The 21,907-nt window shown below is 34.7% G+C and overlaps 4 protein-coding genes across 8 annotated transcripts in view; 2 read left to right on the top strand and 2 right to left on the bottom strand.

The window, feature by feature from the left end:
- The first annotated feature begins 4,920 nt into the window (after window positions 1–4,920).
- Window positions 4,921–6,630, top strand: LOC108903831 (protoporphyrinogen oxidase). Its single transcript, XM_018706140.1, has one exon. The coding sequence runs from the start codon at window positions 5,148–5,150 to the stop codon at window positions 6,555–6,557; it is 1,410 nt and encodes a 469-aa protein (XP_018561656.1). The 5' UTR covers window positions 4,921–5,147; the 3' UTR covers window positions 6,558–6,630.
- A 33-nt stretch (window positions 6,631–6,663) lies between these two features.
- LOC108903834 (transcription initiation factor TFIID subunit 13) lies at window positions 6,664–7,981 on the bottom strand. The gene is made up of 4 exons (XM_018706145.2): window positions 7,842–7,981; window positions 7,602–7,783; window positions 7,382–7,539; window positions 6,664–6,791 (listed from the first exon to the last, which is right to left on the bottom strand). Exons 1-4 carry the CDS (start codon window positions 7,869–7,871, stop codon window positions 6,769–6,771), a joined length of 393 nt encoding a protein of 130 aa, XP_018561661.1. The 5' UTR covers window positions 7,872–7,981; the 3' UTR covers window positions 6,664–6,768.
- Window positions 7,982–8,008: 27 nt separating this feature from the next.
- Window positions 8,009–9,508, top strand: LOC108903832 (U1 small nuclear ribonucleoprotein C-like). Of its 4 annotated transcripts, none has more exons than XM_018706142.1 (4): window positions 8,009–8,096; window positions 8,164–8,326; window positions 8,538–8,895; window positions 9,247–9,508. In XM_018706142.1, exons 3-4 carry the CDS (start codon window positions 8,592–8,594, stop codon window positions 9,411–9,413), a joined length of 471 nt encoding a protein of 156 aa, XP_018561658.1. In that variant the 5' UTR covers window positions 8,009–8,096; window positions 8,164–8,326; window positions 8,538–8,591; the 3' UTR covers window positions 9,414–9,508. The 4 variants fall into 4 exon arrangements, with proteins under 4 accessions (XP_018561658.1, XP_018561660.1, XP_018561657.1 ...); XM_018706144.1 differs by having other exon boundaries at window positions 8,648–8,895; XM_018706141.1 differs by having other exon boundaries at window positions 8,164–8,322.
- A 987-nt stretch (window positions 9,509–10,495) lies between these two features.
- The window catches only part of LOC108903802 (serine-rich adhesin for platelets), a 64,984-nt gene continuing 53,572 nt past the window's right edge, over window positions 10,496–21,907 (bottom strand). Inside the window, exons 5-7 of one of the 2 annotated variants that reach the window (XM_018706099.2) lie at window positions 19,235–21,756; window positions 11,372–12,334; window positions 11,214–11,318 (exon numbers count right to left, since the gene is read on the bottom strand). In XM_018706099.2, the coding sequence (XP_018561615.2) occupies window positions 11,305–11,318; window positions 11,372–12,334; window positions 19,235–21,756 (3,499 nt within the window). In that variant the 3' untranslated portion in view covers window positions 11,214–11,304. Of the gene's footprint in view, window positions 12,335–19,234; window positions 21,757–21,907 lie in introns of both variants that reach the window. The other variant, XM_018706098.2, reaches the window with a different exon arrangement.

The raw sequence follows: 21,907 nt of genomic DNA on the forward strand, positions 1-21,907 counted from the left end.
GGTGGTCATTTTGAACAGTTTTTATAATAAGTTGTACTAAAATTAATAACATCAACTTTGTTACTTTTATCTCCAGCATTTTTTATTATATTTTATTGTTTTTACTAATTGTCTCAATAAAATTAGGTATGATGTAAATAACTCTAATTCATCATATACGAGTATGTATCCATATCGAAAAATGAAGTAACATGTGGTATATCTTATCGTAGTAAACACTCATCAAGAATTGTCAGGCACAATGACTTAAAGATCAAACTGAAATTACAGTCAATCTACAAAATCAGTGCCTACTGGCACTTTGTTAGGTATTGTAATATGGGTGGCCAGTGGCGGTTTTACCATAAGAGCTGCGGAGCTGCAGAACACATAAAATTTGATGTATTTAGTCATATTAAATATCAACAAGATATTTAAAGAATCCAAATGTACTCGCGCTAAAATAATCTATAAAATATTAGGAGCTTATATTATTATTTATTACGACGCGAGCTACGCTCCTTAATATATGCAACCTCATATACAAATTGTGTGCACAGTATTATATGTATGGGCTTTTGTGGCTGCAACGACAGCCACTGCTGCAGTAAATGCAGTAATATTTAATATTTCGTACGTGGTATGTGGTGGTTTATTTCTGCGAGCGGCACGTGTGAATATTTTCGTTTAGGCATCTACGGATATTATAGTTATTAAAATGAATAGCGTTTCGTTTTTACAAAAAACTTTATTTGGTTCTCTGCCTTATGAGGATAAACTAAAAATAAAAGAATTAGGTGGGCTAATGCCACAATTAAATATTGAAGTTAGTGGAACAAGCAGAAATAAAAGTTAAAGACAATTTAACAATAATGTATGTATACACAAAAGCAGAGCGGGTGTGATATAAAAAATACACTGTTTTGTTTTCCGTGCTTACTTTTCGGTGGGGATAAAGCATGGACAATATACAGTGTGAAAGATGTAAGTCATTTAAGTCATTAGGTAAAATAAACACAAGAACTCAGTTAGATTCTGCATATTGGGATAATATACGGAAACACAATGAACAGGTAACGAAAAATCGTTATGTATTATCCGAGGGGTTTTATCCCTTAAATCCGTGTACATTCTCAGCTCAGATCAAATTAAATCTCTATAAATTTTATTAAACCAATAAAGTTGTCTTTAAATCAATTTATATGACTTAAGACCTGTTTAAATCACCTTTTAAAGCGTTAAATCTATTAAAATCCCTTTAAGTCCCTATAAATCACTATAAATCGCCAAAAAATATTTATAAATCTATTAAATCGTAATTTAAATCTTCATAAATCCATTAACTTCCCTCCTTAATTCACAATAGCCAATGGAAACATGCATAAATAAAGCTAACGAAATTTGCCCACTCGAGCACCCGCCTGTTCAGCGAGTATAATATACAAAACTAGAGAACTCTTCTACACCAACTATGGAAACTATACCATCAGATGATGAAATATCACTAATTATAAAAGAAGCATTAATGTACGCTAAGGCCATGTTCTCAAATTTGAAAATTGATATTGAAACAATAGGTCAAGAATACTACAAACCTATTTTAAAATCAAATACAGACCAAGATATTGAGCAGCCTAACAAACATGAAAGCAGTGACGAAGAAGGTGACTATCGAGGTGACTATTCATAAATATTTCTTAAAAACATATGTGTGGTTAAGATTTCACTAAGTAGATATCACATAGTAATAAGATCAGTAAAATTTTGTTAAACAATATAGCTATTAGTAGGTGTAGGTAACTTAAAATTTAAAAAATACATAATTACAGGTTCATAAGTAAATTAGAGTAAGACATTTTAAGGGCGAGTAGTTCTTCGCAGAATAAGAAATCTACTAAAAAGTTAGCTATACCGCATATCACCGCTCTGCTCATGATGTATTTCATTTATACAAAATAAAATAATGTTCATTCATGATATAAACTTATTTCCTAAATCGCACCGTTTTGGAGATAGAGGGCGTTGAAATAGGAATTTTTCCCCGTTATTTTCCGCATAACTTTTGAACTACTATACTCATCCGATTGAAATAAAATTCGGAACACAAATACACCTTATGATCTAACATAAGCTCCTTAAGATTGAACCACTTACCCCACTTAGAAGTGTATTTTGTGTGCTATCCCCCTCTTACATTATTTCAAAACTTTTAAAAAAATCAATTAATTTCAATAAAACAGCAGTACACCACCTTTGCCTCATAAATTTAAAAAATTTTTGGCCTCTTGTTTTTTTTTCGATATTTGGCCTTGTTTCTAAGATATTCAATGAAATTCGTGATAATGTAGCGCCCGAGGTAGCGCCCCAGCCACGTAAATTTCATTTAACGTTATAGCAACCCATGAAAAACAAAACTCCCAGTGATTTGTATAAACTGACGTTTGTGAAAATCATCATTAAAAGTATTATTAAATTCAAATGTTATTAGGGAAAAACGGGAAAAAAATTCCTACCTTAACGCCCCAAGTTTTTTCACAACCATGCTTTTACTAACCGTGATGCCGATACTCTCTTTGACCCGCCAGACTATTTCCATTACAAAATCATAAATGAAATGCATATCGGCATATTCACGGTTAGTAAAAGCATGGTTGTAAAAAAATCGAATGAAATGCAAAGTTGAGCACAAAGATCACAACTAAGAAAATAAAGAAACCTAAGAATTTAAATCATAGCACGCGAAAGTGACAATCATTAATACCATTACAAAGAAACTGTCACTATAAAAGACGCCTACTATGTGAAAATGTTAAAAAAAGTTACTGTTCTGAGCCATACATTATTTAAAAAATAATTATTTCTGACTAAACTACGCAGAATTCGGAAAAAAAGAAGGGAAATTTTTTCTTCAAAAAAGTCCAATTCATTAAAAAATAATATTATTTGTTAATTCAAAGGAATAAAAAAAATCCGAAAAATTTCTGTAAAGAGTAGTTACAAAACTATCCTTATTTATAATCGATTTTGATGAAACTTATGGCAGTTAAAGACACTTATGATATAATTATTATTACCTACAATTTTGATTCCGTTATCTTAATCAGGAAGAAAGTTATTTTAAAAAATATCCAAAAGATAAGACCCGGAGGGCCATATCTCAATAACGGTGCTCCGGAGGACCAATGTTTATAGGAACTTTTTTTACTATTTTTGGCTCTACTTTCACCCCCTTAAATTTTGTACCAACTTTTCCAAACACCCTGTAGAATTAGGAGACAAAATAAGAATAAAATTTTTGAAACAAGATTTAGAAAATTATATAAGTATGGCCAAAAAAGGAAGACGTTAGGAGGTAGAGAAAAATTTTATGTTTTATGGACCCATTCTCTTATGTAGAAACGAACCTTTTACAATTAAGAGATATGATACAGTATAGATTGAGAAAATGTATAAAGATTTAAAAAATATATAGAAATATAACATGTTAAAAATTGTTTTATTTTTGTAGCTTATTNAATTTAATTTTCTATACGGTCATATTTTTTTTGTCCAGGTAATAATTTCTGTAAGCATTTCTCTATAATGCTTGGACTAGTAGCAGCCCCGCGCCTCCGCCGCTGTATGCACCTATACCATACACGTCAGTTTCGGTGAGAGCAGTAAGAGCATGCTATTTGGTTACAGCTGCGCCTTTCTCATGATCCCGACATGACAGCAGCTAGGTGAGATAAACACGAAACATTCTGAAAGATGATGTCCGTGAACTGATAATAGAAAGAGGAACTGCTGTTAGGTAGGTACTCGTGTAAAAACTGAAACTTCCCCCTGCACACCAAGTGGTAGTGGTACAGTTGGCGAAAACGTTAGTTTCTTTTGTATAGAGTTCTCTTTATTTCACACTAAATTAATTAATTGAACTAATTAATTAAATGTTGCTACAGCAAAACTACTGAACTTATGTAAGCCCTCTACAGAACCAGAACTACGTAGGATTTAAGTAGGTATATAAAAACTAAAATAAAATCAGCGTTGAATAATTTTACTTTTTTGCAGTTGGTAAATTAATTCACTTGACCCAGTAAGTAAAATAATTTACCTATATTGGGAGTTAATACGATTTAAAGCATTTTTCGTTGTGGAATTTTAATACACAATAAATAATGATAGTACACATTACTGTATATTGATTTCCAAAGAAAATTGTTATACAACCAAATATACTATAAATTTGTTATTTGTGTCCAGGGCTTTATTGAAGGAATGAAGGCTAATAATTTGTTTAACTATGCTTAGATAACCAGTAATACAGAACTCGCGCGCAAGAAAACCTTTGAGTGGCACTCACACGCACCTGACCAGTGTTGCCAGAAGTGAGTAAAAACTTTATTATGAAATATTTTTTATCCATTTTTTTTAAACGGATAAATATGGTTTTTATAAATACACGTTTCCGTCTAAGAAAGCGATCGTACAATGAGACAGACGAGAGAAAAAAAGTAGGCCGTTATTTCGTTTTTTATTTCTATTTTTCTATAGTAGGTAGGTATTCTGCTTTATTATATAGGTACCTATTGTCTGGTTTATCGTATCGTACAACAAATTGAAAATATGTGAAAGCCGAATTGGCGACAGCATTACAGTATATTTTTGTGTACTTTATGGGTTTGTTAACAGGAAAAATACAAGTTATCATTATTTGTAGGTATATAAAAAATTGAGTTAAAAAAACCCTTTCAGTTGAATGTAATATTTAAAGAAAAAATTTTTTTAATTAAAATACATCAGCACCGACCATTAACGTCTATAGTAAAAAATTCGTTAAGTTTTTATCGATCAAAATAAAGTTTTTTGTGGGCAATTATCAAATTCCATAAACGGTTCCATCTGGCAACGCTGTACATGACATTCTCAAATTTAACCAAAGATATTTGTCTAACTGTACGTACTTCCTACTTTGAATTTAACCAATTGTCTAATGACTCTATTGTAGGATTTAACAATAACGAATAGCTACTACAAAACAAAATAAATTAATGAATATTAAATAAAGTCATATATAACATAAAAGTATCGGTACAGATGCAAAAAAGGAAATATTGAATGGTAAAAAGTTAAACTTAATAGTATTACATGTACCAAACCAACGCATATAAGAAAATTATTACAAAATGTCTAGAGTTATATTAGGTGGAGGAATTACAGGACTTTCTTCTGCATATTATCTATCAAAAAACTTGCCAAGTCAACCAACAATCTTAGTTGAAGCCTCTGATCGACTTGGAGGATGGATAAAGTCAGACATTGTAAACGATAAATTAATCTTTGAACAAAGTGCAAGAACTTTAAGACCTGGGGGACCAAATGGCATTAATACACTTTCTATGATCGAAGATCTGGGTATAAGCGATCAAATATTACCTATCACCATAAGACATCCAGCAACAAGGAATCGGATGATATATTCCAATGGGCGGCTTCATTCTTTACCCTCAAGTATATCGAGTATGTTTACAACACAGCCACCTTTCTCAAAACCACTAATAAGGTATTTAATGCAAGATTTGGTTGCCGTTAAGAAAACGGTAAAGGACGAGTCAATTTATAATTTCGTTAATCGCAGATTTGGCACAGAATTTGCGGATTACCTCATAAGCCCTTTAGTGTCAGGCATATGCGCAGGAGATGCCAAGGAAATAAGCGTTAGATTTCTCATGAAAACGCTATTTGAATATGAACAGGAACACGGAAGTATATCAAAAGGAATAATAAGAAATGTTTTTACAAAATCTAATAAAAGCGAACTGCAAGGTTTGTCACTAAAAGCAAAGAAGGAAAAATGGCAAATATATTCGTTCAAGAAAGGCTTGGAAACATTGCCTAAAGCCATGTCCGACTACATTAAGAAACGTCAAGTTAACATTTTGCTCAATTCTAGGTGTAACCAGTTAGAGTTCCTTCATGATGGAGTACTACTGCATTTTGGAAATGGACAAAGTTTAAAAACTTCTCATGTAGTGAGTTCCATACCCTCCGAGAGTCTTGGATCGATTCTACGTGGTCAGCATCCGGTATTAGCAAATTTATTGAGCGATATTAAAAGTGTTACTGTGGGTGTCGTTAATCTATGTTATAAAGGGAACATCATAAAAAACCCAGGCTTTGGTTTCCTGATACCCCCAAAAGAGAACTTGCCTATTTTAGGCGTTATATACGACAGTTGCAGCTTTCCAAGAAGTGACGATACAGTGTTAACCGTTATGATGGGTGGGTGGTGGTTTACGGACTTATTCGGCAAAAATCCACACGAGGACGTTTTGTTACAAACTGCCAGGGAACAGGTTGGTAATATATTGGGGATTCTTGAAAAGCCGACGCATTCCAAGGTTAAAATTCTCAAAAACTGTATTCCTCAATATGTTGTTGGTCACAGTGAAAAAATAGACAAGGTACAGATCTACATAAGTGAACATAAACTTCCACTTTCGATTTGTGGGGCTTCCTATTTTGGGGTCGGTGTTAATGATGTTATTATGTCGGCCAAGAACGCTGTTAATAATTTATTAAGTACAAGTCATTGATAGGATTTACTTGTTGAATCATTAGTTCGATAGTTTTTGTTTGTTCTTTATAATAAAATTAATATAATTCTGATGCCTATATTCCTACCCATAATAAAGTCAAGACTAGATTAAATGTTAAACTTTATTAGAAAATGTTTACACAAATGTTGTACAGATAAAAAATTAATTAATTTTAAAGAGTAATAGTAATAGATGGAATATTTAAAACTTAACTAACGCTGGCGTCTTTTCCTGAAATAAAAAATAAAAAGCTTCGTCATCGTTAGCTATATTATATGATAGCCATACTGTTAAAAAACATATACCTATACATTTTTATCACAATGCATTAATTTAAAGATTTATAATGGAATGCTTTTTTATAACAAAGTTTTTAATTAGTGTATGAAACATTACAAAAATATAAAGATTTATCACGATTATATCTTTTGGTAATAAATATTCCTCAATTATCAAGAAAGTTTAATACTAATTGTGAAACGGTTTAGTAGAATATAAAAATATTTACCATTTTTCACTCTAATTCTAGTTAAGGTCATAGAGATACTACTATAATATGGTTAAAATATATAAAATTAAATTTGTATTCAATCTTATCAATCATAACGATTTGAATGTGTAGTTTACAAAATTAAAAATATTTTGGATAAGATGGATAATAATAAATCTGACAGCTATTTTCACATTGTTTTATATTATTACTATTGTCCATTTTTTAAACTTACAAAGTAACTTAAGTCCTACGAGAAATCTTTCAATTTACCAAACCAAGATTTTTACAAAATCACATGCATTAACGGAAAACCACTACTTAACGTTACCTGCAAACTTAATCTCATCAAAAGCTTTTCTAGCTCTTTTGAGTTCTTCATTCATTGTAAGCAAGTCTTTCACCCTCGCATACTTCCGAGGATCTTTCCGCACTAAAAATACTATATCCTCTACCTGTACTCTACCCGTTCGACCTATTTCCATGGCCCTAAAATGGAAATGTAATACATCAAGTCGCTTTAGTTTATTCAATCCCAACTGTTATCTTACTTATAGGTCATTTCTGTAATAAATTCTATAACCAAATCTTCGATAATATCTACACTTTCTGTATATGGATTTTGATCATCTCCAAAGCCATACATCATACAACGAAGTTCTTTACTAAACAGACGCTTTCGTCCAGCACTGCAAAGTGCCAATGCGGTTTCCGCAGCATCATCTTCTTCAAACTTTGGAAAATAAATTTTGAAACATTAAAATATTCTTATCTTTTAAATAATTACTTACTTGTTCGAAAGTTTCCTCTATAACTGCCATTTCATTATAAAATGAATGTTGTAATCCAACTTTTTCTGTCTATGCCAAACTGTAAGTTTACTTCTTTTATTAATACTTAATAATATAGGGTTAGGTATATAAATGTCATTATTCTGTCAGTTTAAGTGTTTCCTATTCTGGACATTATCGTCATAAAATCCCTAGTTGATCATCTACGGATTGTAAAAGTGTAGTCACTTTTGCGAAACATTGTTTGTTTCTGTGGTAATAAATTTGAATAAGTATCTAAAATATATTTATAAATATATCTGTTTTTTCCTATTTTGTTTAGTCATCAAGAAAATGAACAAAACTTAAAAAAACTGCTTTGGTTACCGTGTTACTGATTACATCCGAAGAAGGAAATAAGTTATTAATTTGGCATCTTAAAAAATCTCTGGAGATCTCAATCAATCACGATAAATGTGAGGAAACATTTTTACGATGTCTCGTAGGTATTTTTCGGCTTTTCCTACATTTTACATTTTTAAGTTTTTAGAATCAATTCATAGGGGAATCTTGGGATTTTTCCAAACATATTGTAGGGACATTTTCCGAGCGTGTGGCTACACTGATTCGAATATTTAGTTTAGTAATTGTTTCTGTGATCTGTGGTTTAGTATTAATTGATTATGATTAGGTTAACTACAATTTGTTTTGTTGTAGAAGCTAAACACAAAGAGGTACTAACTTTGCAAGCCAAAAATATAAACAATAACAATGCCGAAATACTACTGTGACTATTGCGATACTTATTTAACACATGATTCCCCTAGTGTGAGGAAGACACATTGCACGGGTAGAAAACACAAGGATAATGTCAAGTTCTATTACCAGAAATGGATGGAAGAGCAAGCACAACATTTGATAGATGCCACAACCGCCGCTTTTAAAGCTGGCAAAATAGCAAACAATCCTTTCGCTCAGCCTGGAAAAGGGGGTGTTGCTATACCACCACCTGCACAACTTACGATGGGCCAAAGACCTGGCGGACCAGGAGGTCCAGGCATGATGCCACCTGGAGGTTTGTTAAATATTTACTACACAAATCTTGAGATATAATTCCTTACTGGAAACGGTTCAATAGTATAAGAATTGAGGCTTTTATCGCAACAGCTATGAATAGGTACTCACTGACTTGGCAGTCAACCACATTGAAATTTGAAGCTTATTGCCACAGTGAATTATAAAACTTATAACTTGCAAACTAGTGTACCTAATTATATAAATTGAAATTTTAATCAATCTTTATTTACGACGAGATGCTACTGTTGGACATTAATTTCCTGAAAAGTAACATTGGGACTATCATTAAATTATAGCACAAACATTCAGTTATGAATTATATTTTTAGTAATGTGAATTTTTTTTTCAGCTATCGGACCTGGTGGACCAATGCCTCCGATGATGATGGGCCCGCACGGACCCATGCCTCCCATGATGGGAATGCGTCCTCCAATGATGGGAATGATGCCCATGGGCCCAATGGGACCAATGGGCCCTGTTCGACCGCCAATGGGACCCCCACAAATAAAAAACTGATTATTTGATAGAGAAGTGTATTCGAGTTGTTGAATATCAAGTTGAATGAATGTAATTTAATATTAGAAAATAAATATAAGATGTAAATGCTTTTTTATTTGAGTTTTTGTTATATATCTAGTGTATTACTTGAATTTGATAAGGCAAACGTGATATTTTTTAAATGGAGCAGTCTATTTTTACTTAAACAATATTAACACAAAATTTCCTTTGCAACAATGTCTCTTGCTTACCTATTTAGTAATTTTGTAAAACAAGAACAATTATTTTTTATATATTCAACCGAGTGGTATGTTTTGTTTATTGTTATCAATGTGTTTAACCATCATGAAATTAAAAAATAAAATAAAGAAAATCTATGTCCTAATTAGTTTTCTCACTTTAACCTTACTAATTCGTATCTTGTTCAAATCGTAGATCTATACTACATTAGATCTATGATGGTTCAAATTACTTTGACAGTCGACATACTTTCGCATTTTGCATATTTAATTAGTCTTTCTAACTACATACATGCTAGAGATGTCGCCACTAATACGAAATCCAAAACGAGGTATTTTGATTCATAACATTTTCATAAATGTTATTAAAAAAGGATTAGTCATTCAAAATATATCGGTATACATAATAATATTGTCTTCAAAAGTTCAAATAAAGTATTTTTTCGCATAACGAATTATTACATAGTAGGTTTTGACTTCGATTTGAATATGAACATTTCAATTGTTTAAAAATGGCGTTAAAGGTGCTGCTAACTGAAATTTTGTATTTTCAATCAACGAATATGTAATACTGTGGAAGGTGTGTAAAAAATATTTATATTTTATTAAAATAGTGGAAACATTAATTTTCTTGCATTAGTGTGTGAAAGTGATGTGTAGTGTTCTTTTTATTTGCATAGCGGAACAAGCAGAAACCAAAGGATAAATATAGTCAAGTAAGCTTTCTCAATTTTAAGAATAACTTTAATAATTAATATATTAATTTGGTTAGTAATTTGGTGATAATTAAAAGTTTGGATGTTTTTATTTCGTTACACTTTCTTAATGGCTGGTAGGTAGTCTAAATAATTTTATAGCCAAATCTAAATGTTTATTTACAAAAATCGGTATATATTAAGATTTACAATAATTTAAGGCAACTTTGCTACATATATTAATTGGAAGCCTCGCCAAAACAGATATTATTATATACAACACAAGTTTGTACAGAAAAATTGTACACTACAACCGTGATATTTCATGTGATATAAAAGTGAAAAATATATAACGGCTCGTCGACTAGACATTATTGAATAAATAAAATAAATCGATAAAACACTATGTACAAAAATAAATTATGTAATCACCCTCAAAATTAAAACGCAGTTTCTAATGTAGGTGGACAGGATGGCTTTTCTTGAATTCTAGACCGATTTTCCTCAATAGTAGGCGTAGAGTTGAAAAACTGAGCTCTTTGAGCTTGCAGCCTCTGAGCAGCAGATAATATTGATATGTTTCGTGGATCGTTTTGGATATCGTCAAGTAAATTTTCATTATTTACATAATTCGAATTGAAAGTATTATCTGATTTGGGTGAAGGTTGCTTTTTTTCTCCGTAACTGGTAGAGGTCTCATCTTCCCTACAATCTTCCAGTATTGTAGAAGAGAGAACGTCACTTCTTGGGCTTGCGAATCTCCATTGCGATCTCGGTGACAATATTTTGGGTGCAGGCTTCAAGTCTCTGCTCGGTGAACCTGGTACGGAATTTAACATCCTTCTGTTCACTAAACCCCTGGGGGATCCACTCAAATCTAAAATGCTCATCTCCGGCTGCGTTTTGGGTTGCGGAGGTTTGATTTGCTGCTTCGACAGCTTCAGTTGTTCCACTGCAGACAGTTTCCTTGGGGTGCTACTGGAAGATTTCTGCAAGAGTAACCGTTTAAAGTCTATCGTGGACGTCTGTTTGGATTTCTGACCTTTCCTTTCACTACACGCCCAACTTTGCCTTGATCTTGATTCATTTGGTGGAGACAATTTATCGATATCCGAGTTAAAGTCTACGTAATCTCCTTTATTAGGTGACCAGCTAAGCCGGGATCTGGACTTATCTCCTAAATACCCTGTTTCGGGACTTTTTATGATTTGTTTGGGTGGCGTCTCGGTGCCAACTGTGACGGGGGAAGATCTCGGTGTGTTTTCAGTTTCTATATTCATCCTCTTCTTACTTTTATGAATCACAGCATACAGCTCTTCATTTGACATGGTAGATTTCTTTGGTGACATCAATTTGTCCTCTAAGTTTATAGCAGCCTTAAGGTCAATAGCTTTTGACGATGGTGTCGAAGACTGAAACCCTCTTGAATGTCTAGGATCTATGGGTGATATTTTGAATGATTCATCACTGTCGTCAAACGGTTTTGCATCTTGTGACTTGTAACGATATCTCCAATCATTCTGAGGTCTCATGTTTGTTGGAGCATCACCTGTAGGATAAACTAAAGGCACGTTTTGTATATTTAACTTGTCTACTTCTGGGACCCGTACAGGTATTCCAAGTTTCTGGTTAAGTAGGCCATGATCTGTTTTGTAAAAGTTTCTCGGCAATGAATGCTGGTAATTTATCTTTAAGTGTTCATAATCGCCCTGAGTGTTGTGGTTCCTCTCTAATCCTCTGGTGATATCGGGAGTGACTGACCTTTCGGTTTTGTACTCACTGGCAAAGAATTGAGTCTTTTTTGAAGGTAAAGTGGAGTACAAGTTGCTCCCTCGTTGTAGGTAGTACTGGGTGGAGAGGTAACGGTTGTCCATGTCAGTTTCAATGGGTTCTTGGTAGCGGTACATGTCTCTTGTGTTAAGCGATTGCGATTCGGAACTGCCAGGTATTGTATTTGTGTTTAGTGAACGGTTGCTGCTGCTGCTGGCTGGAGACGGTACTCGTTCTGAAAAATGTTTTGTTCATGAGAGCTCTATTTAGCTGTTTAGATAGTTGTAGACTTTTTTTATTGCAAAAATGACATGTATAAATTGTAAACTGTTAAGAGGTTATGCCTCCTAATTTTTCTCATTGTTATACAGGGTGTTTGTAAATAATTGCGAAATCTTTTAGGGGTGGTTGCCGAAGTTATTTTGTGAAAAAAAGTTCATATAAACGTAGGTCGAAATATGCTTCGTTTCTGAGATGCAGTTTAAATTTTAATTTTTTATTTATTTTTATTAATTAATTATTTATATTTTAAAGAGTTTTAAAGATATTGACTCGAAATTTGACGGTCGTATTTTATTTAGAAATAAATAAAAAATTCAAATTTAAACAGTATCTCGGAAACTAAGCATATTTCAACCACTCGGCAGCCACCCCCGAAAATAATTCGCACATATTTACAAACACCCTACATTACATTTTGTGGATCGTAATATTCTATCTATTAAGCTACCACTCATTTATTATCACGAAAATAAGATAATAAGTATACCTATTGGAAGTTATCAGAAACTTGATTTTAATGTCGTTAGTCATTACATATTTAATGAATTTGATAATAAAAAACGTAATAATGCTTTGTATGCCGTTTTCATAACACGTAATTCATAATTCAGTAATGAAAATACTCAATAGGTTATTGTGATCCCAAGAATCTGGGGTAGCTCCATTACCTATGTTAAAAAAACTGTTTTTAAGCAATAACTATAATGTATAAAATGTTTAGGCACTCTACAGACAAACGACAATTTCTGAGATTGTTTTTATACCAATTTGAGCAAAATCTCCTTATACAAGGTGTCCCAGAATAACGTGTACAACGGAAGACTACAGATTCGTGGGCTCAAAATAGGCAGATCTAGGCTAATTCACCTATATCCGAAATCGCTTAGTTTGGCCACTAGATGACCTCAATGTTGATGAAAATTTTTTGAATTTTGTACATAACTCGAAATAACTCGTATACCTACATATTAATCGATTTTCATTATTTTTGGGATGTGGACTTTTGCTTTCAGTCTACACATTTTGGTGTTATACAGAGTGTTTTTCAAAACCTACAACTCCTACAAAATTGGTGTATGGTGATAATATCCGTTCATAACTTTTTCCTCTTTTGGGCAATAATGAATCTATTTTTTATCTGATAAGTGATACTATATGGAAGTTTTTGCGCCTCTTGTAGAATTTTGATTAAATGAGCGGTTTGGGTACAAAAAAATATTTTTTGAATGTCTACATTATCTTGCCACCCGTATTACAATACCTAACAAGGTGCTAGTAGGCACTGATTTTGTAGATTGACTGTAATTTCAGTTTGATCTTTAAGTCATTGTGCCTGACAATTCTTGATGAGTGTTTAAGACCATAAGATATATCACCTGTTACTTGATTTTTCGATATGGATATACACACATACGACGAATTAGAGTTATTTACAATGTGTCTAATTTTATTAAAGAAATTAGAAAAAACAATCAAATACAACTCACTGATAGCATTATTATTGGCCCTGTTATTCTACCCAATAAACTGAATGGGGAATTTTATTTAACATTTTTGCAAAACACTACCCGAGTTATTGGAAGGTGTGCCGGTATTACTCAGAACTAACAAGTGGTTCATGCATGATGGACCTCCACCACATTTCACTGTAAATGTCCGTCAGTATCTGAACCAAAGATTTCCTCGTCGATGGGGTGGAAGGGATAATGCTCCTATTAACTGGCCTGTATGTTCACCAGACTTAACACCTTGCGACTATTATCTTTGGGGCATTTTGAATACAGCAGTGCATGCTTCCACATCTAACACTGCAGAAAAGTTGTGGAGGCATATCCAAATTGCCTTCAAGAACTGCAAAGGGTGTCCTTTAACTTTCTTCACCGAATTAACCTTTGTTGTAGAAATAACGGTGGTCATTTTGAACAGTTTTTATAAGTTGTACTAAAATTAATAACATCAACTTTGTTACTTTTATCTCCAGCATTTTTTATTATATTTGATTGTTTTTACTAATTGTCTCAATAAAATTAGGTATGATGTAAATAACTCTAATTCATCATATACGAGTATGTATCCATATCGAAAAACAGATCCTCTCACATTTCTAAAAACTTGTTTATACATTTATTTTTATGAATTGTGTCATTTTATTCATAATTGACTTGACTGCATTTTACGTTACGTTTCACCCATACAATTTTGTCAAATAAAAATTTTTTAGAAATAAACTGCGTTCTTCTAATTTATAAGGCTATTATTGTTTTAATGTTAATTTTTAAAGAAATTAAGTAAAAAAATATATATGTATTTAGGCATTTCTTTAAACNCTTTGGTAATTCACATTAGTAAAATCATTTTAACTATAACAAAAACTGAGGCAAAAAAATTCAATAATATTGATCTGTATTAAATTTCTGGTCCAAAATTAAATAAATCATTAAGTCACATCTAGCGGCCAAACGAAGCGATTTGGGATATAGGTGAATTAGTCTAAATCTGCCTATTTTGAGTCCACGAACCTGTGGTTTTCCGTTGTAAACGTTATTCTGGGACACCCTGTATGAAAACGCTCCCGAAAGCAGCTTTACCCTTTAAATATGGCGCCTTGCATTCAATTTTTTCCAAATATCTTCGCAAAGCCTAATAAAAAAGATAAAATTTTACACAGCCTTTAATTTTCTAATAATGTTCGACCTGGATTTCCAAAGGCAATTTTTATTTTTTGAAATTAATTTAGTAATATGCAACGAAACACGAAAAGTTCAAATGGATTCTTTTCAAAAATGGTGCGCGCGTCATAGCGATAATAAAGAAGAGCACTTTAATGTTTTCAAATTTGACGTCAAAGCGTTTTTGTATATGATTTTGCTCAAATCGGCATAAAAACATTCACAAAATTTAAGTTTAGAGTTTGTTGGTAGAGTTTCTGGGCACACTATACCTATTCCTTATTTATACCTACATTTGCTGACCACTACCTTATAATAATTTTTTACTTGGACAACTCTCAAACAGATCCTCTCACATTTCTAAAAACTTGTTTATACATTTATTTTTATGAATTATTTTATTCATAATTGACTTGAACCTGCATTTTACGTTACGTTTCACCCATACAATTTTGTCAAATAAAAATTTTTTAGAAATAAACTGCGTTCTTCTAATTTATAAGGCTATTATTGTTTTAATGTTAATTTTTAAAGAAATTAAGTAAAAAAATATATATGTATTTAGGCATTTCTTTTTACGGGTAAGGGATACGTTTAAAAACTTCAATCGGTTTATTCTATCGTTTTTTTTTTGAGAAATTACAATTTATCAGAGATACGGAATTTGTCTATCGCTTTGTCATAATTATGTACAACGTAAAACATTAAAATATCCCGCTTTCACAGTTATTTACACCAGAGCTGGGTAATTACTTGTAATTTAAAAATAGTTACAATTACAAATTACTTTAAAAAAAAAGGAACTAATTACAATTACAAAGTATATTCTTTAAAAAAGGAATTATATTAATTTAATTACAGTTACATGAAAAATGGATTTAGCAATTACTTTTCTAATTACTTTTCTAATTACTTTTATGATAAAGTAAATTATAGTGACCAAACAGAGGAAAAGGAAAAAGTTAAGTTAAAAATTTAAATTAAAAGTGTTGTGTAATATTGTGTTTTATTATTTATTAGAATTGATACTAAAATGAAAAGATTATTCTTATTCATTTTCTGATATAGAATTTTTATATTTTTATTCCTAATTTAATAATTTAAACTAGTTCAGTTCAATTTTATATTATTGGTCAGGTAATTAATTCAACCCGATGCTCTTTTTTTGGTTGTTAGTACATTTGCAAAATATAGAATACAGCAGTTTTGGGTTGACTGGAAAGCAATAATTATTATTAAAAAAATTACGAATCGAACAAGTACGAGTGAAAGGCTGAGTAACCGAACCAGAAGTTTTCTCAACTCAAAATAAGAGCAGTAACACATAGATACATAATATATATTTTTATAAAACTTGATGCTATAGACAACATATTTTTACTTCGTACATTTTCTAAATTAATAATAATTATAATAAAATAAAATGTACTCTGTTAATTCACCAAATCACCTTTTATTGTTTACGCGGCACAAGGCTTTCCTCAAATGAAATAATGGAAGTCTGCAAGCCTGTACGCAATTACGCAATACGCATGATCTTAAAAGTAATTATAATTAATAGAAAAAGTAATTGTAATTGGAAAAAGTATTTGTACTTATAGAAGTAATTTGTAATTCGATAGTTCAAATAATATAATTACAAATTACAATTCCTACAACAATTTTGCTGTAATTACAATTCCAAATTACTTTAATAAAAAAAAGTACTTAAATACAATTACAATTACAGGAAAAAAAATGGGAATTGTAATTACTAATTACTTTTTCACCAGGAATTACCCAGCTCTGAATTTTACACTAGCAGAAAGATCACGTAATATACAGGTCCTACTAGAATTAATGGGACTTGTAACTTACAGAGTGAATTTGAAGTATATAAAAATGTTTACAGATATATTTTACGGAGTTTACTATGAAGAAATGTAAGTAGTAACTGATATTAGGTACCTATATAAAAAAAACACACATACACGATTATCTAACTTAACTCGGCGTTATCATTGATTGTCAATAAAAATTACCTGAAAAAAAAAACAAACAACCATCTACAAATGATAAAGATAAAAAAGTATTCTCACCTTGGAAGCTCGTTCATGCGCTTTCTACATAAAAATGAAATCGTGCTCGCCTATGATACAGAGAAAATGTTTAGGACAGCGTGCTATTCCATGCTGGTGTGCAGGTGGCAATCGGCATTTTGCGTGCTTATGGACGTGTATAAATCATAAGAAATAAGCAAAAGGCTACCTTCGATACAATCGACTGCTAGTGATGTGCGATTTACCTGATGCCGCTGGATTGTAGTTATGTCGGGTGTGTTAAATTGCGAGAATTTAGTAGATTATGTACATATGTACTTAATGAGACCCGACCCCTCTAATATGGTGATTCACTGTTCAACTTACTGGTGAACTTATTGTGCGTTCAATGGTGTTAACCAATGTGTGTGTCATTTGATAAGAAGGTTATTTATATCCCAGATAGTTGGCCTGACGAGTCGCATTTAGTAAAATTAGCACAAAAAGGGGAAATTAAAACTGTTTATTATTTTATGTAAAGTGATGTACAGTACACATTTATTTTCATAGCAAATATCAGTGTCGAATTAAAAAAAAATGCATGCATGTAGTAGAGTATATACAAAAACAAAGAACATTAATGATGCACAGAAGGACATACATGGTGCTGTGGAAAATATGTACACATATAGGGTACGCATAACAAAATTCATGCAAAAATAGATTACTCAAAAAAAGGACACATATTCACACGCTACAGAGGAAAAAAATTATTCACATGAAATTTATTATGCTGTATTCGATCTAAGTGCAAACACCTACGTTTTATTTTATATTTACTGGAGAAAAAGTAACTTTCGGTTAATTATTTTTTTTAGTATAATTTAGCTACCTAATTTTTTTCAAGTTGAAGCCAATGGAACGTAACTTCCCCATTAAAAATCAATAAGCATTGGATAAAAATAGTTGTTTGCACTGGAATATGAATCAGTCTTATATAAAAAATATCACAAACCTCACTCACAAAGTTACACTAAATTAATATGGGCAGACAATAATTTAATAAAGACATACACATATAAATTCCTATTTTGCAACCAATATACAGTTAAACCATCATCATGATACATACTCTATCAGTATTAGCCATATTCATCATCAAGCCATCGGAACGCGTTCTTCCACCAAGCGGTTAATCGTGAATATGGCCAATCACCAAAGCAAGAAAAAGGATAAAGGATTTAAGGAGTTCACAACCAACTAACATCATCAGATCTGCTACTACTGAAGAAATAACCTGTTAATATGCGACCGACGGGGGATACGGGGTGAACGTTTCATCGATTTCCCAGCGCGGCGCCGGCACGTGGTCCTGTTTCCCAGTTCTTTATCATTAGGCCAGGAAAATGCGATTCCGTTAACGCGCCCGATACATTTTATTTTCTCTTTACTGTTTCCTGCAATTAGTTATTATAACGGAGAGAGATTGTTAAATTGACGCGACGAACATTAAGAAATATTAAATCCCCTGCACTGCTATTATTTAAAGCTAGTCAAAAATAAAATAGATAAAACATTATTTCTCTAACATTATCGGCAGTACCTGTTCGGTATTTTCTGTTCACCGAAACGTGGAAGTTTTTTTTTATAAAGAAACAAGTTGAAAATACTAAACTTGTAAATAAATGTCATTAATTCGAGACGGGCGGTTCCCAAACCTCAATTATTAGGAAAAGTACTACGGTAGTATTTTTGTCGCAATTTTACCGGCCTATTACCAAATTTCAGTATCTGTAACGGATAACACCCTCACTTTCCCCTCCCCTTCGTCCATCGGAATGATGACGCGGTTCGGTGACGCCAACAGCATCTTTTGAGCGTGCGCCTGGCTGTAAATGTGACACTGGCGTCTGCACAATTTCGGCGACATCAGCGGGGAAACAGTCGGGGGATAATTAATCCTTTCCCGCCAGAGTTCGTTCGCTATTTCCTTCTCGATGCGGTCCTCGATATCCAACTTTTCGAGCTCTTGGCTTAGGATTTGTAACGTGAGAGGTGCGTTAGCGGAGCGGTAGCTGTCGCTGCGTTTGACTTTCATCGAGTTTTTAAGGTTTTTCACGTGCGATAGGGAGATTTGCGTGATGGCGGGGAAATGGGATGGCTTACCTTTTTCCTGAGTAGGGGACAGGGGCCTTCCAGCGTCTTGGATGTGAACGTACGCGCCTCTGTTGAAAGATTTCGGAGACATGGGGCGCGTGTTAGGGGCAACGATTGTGGACGGAGGCATTCGGATTATCTCTGCGGTGGCGCAGGACGCGCGGATCACGTATTTGCCGGACTGAGGCGACAGAGGTCTGTTGAATTCCACTGGTGCCGCCAACGTCGGGTTGTGAGTATTGGCCACTGGCCTGATGGATTTCGGCATTCTGTGCGTCGGAACTGGGCTCGGACTGGGACTGGCGGTTGGTTTTACGTGGGGCCCCGGTTCGAAGGTGGAATGAGCTCCTTTTCGACGCCTCAGACTGTCGGAGCTGTACACAACCTTACCCTCTGCGTCGAGCGTAACTCGCGCGCCTTGCCTTTTTCGTTCCAAGGAATCCAAATTGACGTTCGCTACGTTATCGTTTTCCGTGCTAGGGAGCTCGTTCAAACTCACGTATTCCGCATCTCGGACTTTCCCCGACAAGACGCTGTTTAGGTTCTTGTTGATTACGTCGTTGGCGTAAGTCACTTCACCGGCGGCCTTTTCGTTGTTGTTTCTTACATCGGCGATAGTCACGTACTCTCCGGAATCGAGCAGGGCGTCGTCCATAGGCTCCTGATCTCTGTTCGGAACTGGGGATCTGCTTCTCTCCCGTTTTTGAGCGAAATTTGCGAGGTTGGTTTTCAGGCGTCCGAACACGTGGTTTAGCGGAAGCAAAGACGACTTTATAATGGGCTGTGCGGATGGCGACTTGCTCGGAGGTTCCTCTTTGACGGTGACCGTTCCTCCGCTGGGACTGGGCGCACGAACGGATTTGGCAGTCGTCGCTGTATTTTGATTAATGCCTATTTTCTTGGCAGCGACGGGACTGGCAGGTCGATCTATCGGTTCCACGGTTGCGTAGCCCGACATAGGATTTACGTTGACTAAAGAGAACCTGTTGGTTCCGTTGACATTAGTGGATATAATTTTACGATGTAAAGAACCTGCTATTTGCAAATCAACGTTATGGCCCAGAAACATATCCACTTCTTCCTTGGTAATATTTCCAGACCCCAGTTTCTCGTTCAGATTATTTTTCTCTTCGAGTCGTTTCTGGTAGTTCTTTTGCGAGGATCCGCTGCTGTGGACGCTTTCGTCGTCACTATGAGGGGGCGTAATCACGCACATGGACGGTATTCTACTGGAATTGATCGTGGTCTTGACGCGAATCCTCTCTATCCTCTCCGGGCCTTCCATGTCTGAGGATTCGGAAAATTCGAAATCCGATCCGCTCCTGACGCCATTCGGGCTACTTATGGATTCTATGGGAGAGCTAGAGGTATTGTGGCCGCTGTCGGGCGACACGTCTCCCTGGCCCTTCTTGTGAATTAAAGCAGGCTTCGTGCTTCCGGGGCTGCGTTTTACCGTGCCGGTCTTATCGCTGAAGTCTCTCTCTAGAGAGCTCTCGGCGGACCTATTCGACAGTTTGGACAAAGAACTTTTTCTTTCTGGAACTGCTGGGCCCACCGGCAAAGACTTGTTGCTCCCCGATGCTCTGAGGGTAGTACAGACTGTTCCGGCGGAGCTGGTGGTTGTCGAGGTGGAGCCTTTGCCGAAAAGTTCGTACTCGTTCTCCGCGGACAGCACCGTGTTGTTTGAACTGGAGTTGGAAAACGCCGTGCTGGAATGTAACGGAGTGGGTGGCGTATCCTCTTCCTTGAGGGTTTTCAGGCCGCTGTCCATATGGAACGAGGTGTAGTAACCCTCCGTGTCGCAGGAATATATGGAGCTGGTTTCGCCGTCTTCGTGTAAATCGTTGATAATGTCGGGAGTTAGCGTTCCTTCACTAGTTACGCTGCTGGATGTCGACGTGTTGGCATTGAATCTTCTCCTGCTATTTACCGAACTGGGCTGGTGGTTGAGCGAGTTGCTCGACGTAGTCGCCGACGTCGTGGACTTGGGGTGAGTGGTCGAAGTGATCTCGGAACCGATAGATGCCCGTCCGCTCTCCGAACTAGCGCTCCAGTTGCCGCTGGACGAGTGGGGCTCGTCTTTGCTACCGTTCCTCCTTTGGCGGCGCTGCGCCGAACTCTCCCTCAGTTTTACCGCTACGTTGATAACGGAAGAGAGACTATTGGTCACTGGTAGGTTAATACTAGACTTGTCGGAAGACGAGATCGACGAGTTGCGTTCGTGGCTCTTTCGCTCTTTTTCGATGTCTCGCCTCTTTCTGCTGGCGACGGTTTCGTAGATTCGAAAATCGTCGATATCCTCATCCCTGCTTTTGGCGGTTTCCGATTTGGAATCCGTGCTTTTGTTCATGAATTTCTCGTATCTGTTCTTTCCCCATCGCTTCAATGTGTTAAAGTGGGACTTTTTGCTTTCGGGCGATTCCTTTTTAGTCATCGGACGCAAGAGATCCGTACTCTTGCTCCTGCATACGACGCCCGCGCCTGAAGCTTCGGACTCGTGGTTAAGCGTTGGTGAGGACGCCTCATCCTCCCTGTCAAGGAATGCTAATTAGTGAGTGTGTGTCGGTGTAATGCTAGTGTACGAATGCAGTTATGACCGGAAATATTTACAAAAATGTAATTTTCAAAATATAATTTCTGAAAGTAAGCCAGCATGCTTCGTTACTATTCCGCAAAGGATTC

The sequence above is a fragment of the Anoplophora glabripennis genome, unplaced genomic scaffold (assembly GCF_000390285.2).
Source record: "Anoplophora glabripennis isolate ALB-LARVAE unplaced genomic scaffold, Agla_2.0 scaffold134, whole genome shotgun sequence".
NCBI lineage: Eukaryota > Metazoa > Arthropoda > Insecta > Coleoptera > Cerambycidae > Anoplophora > Anoplophora glabripennis.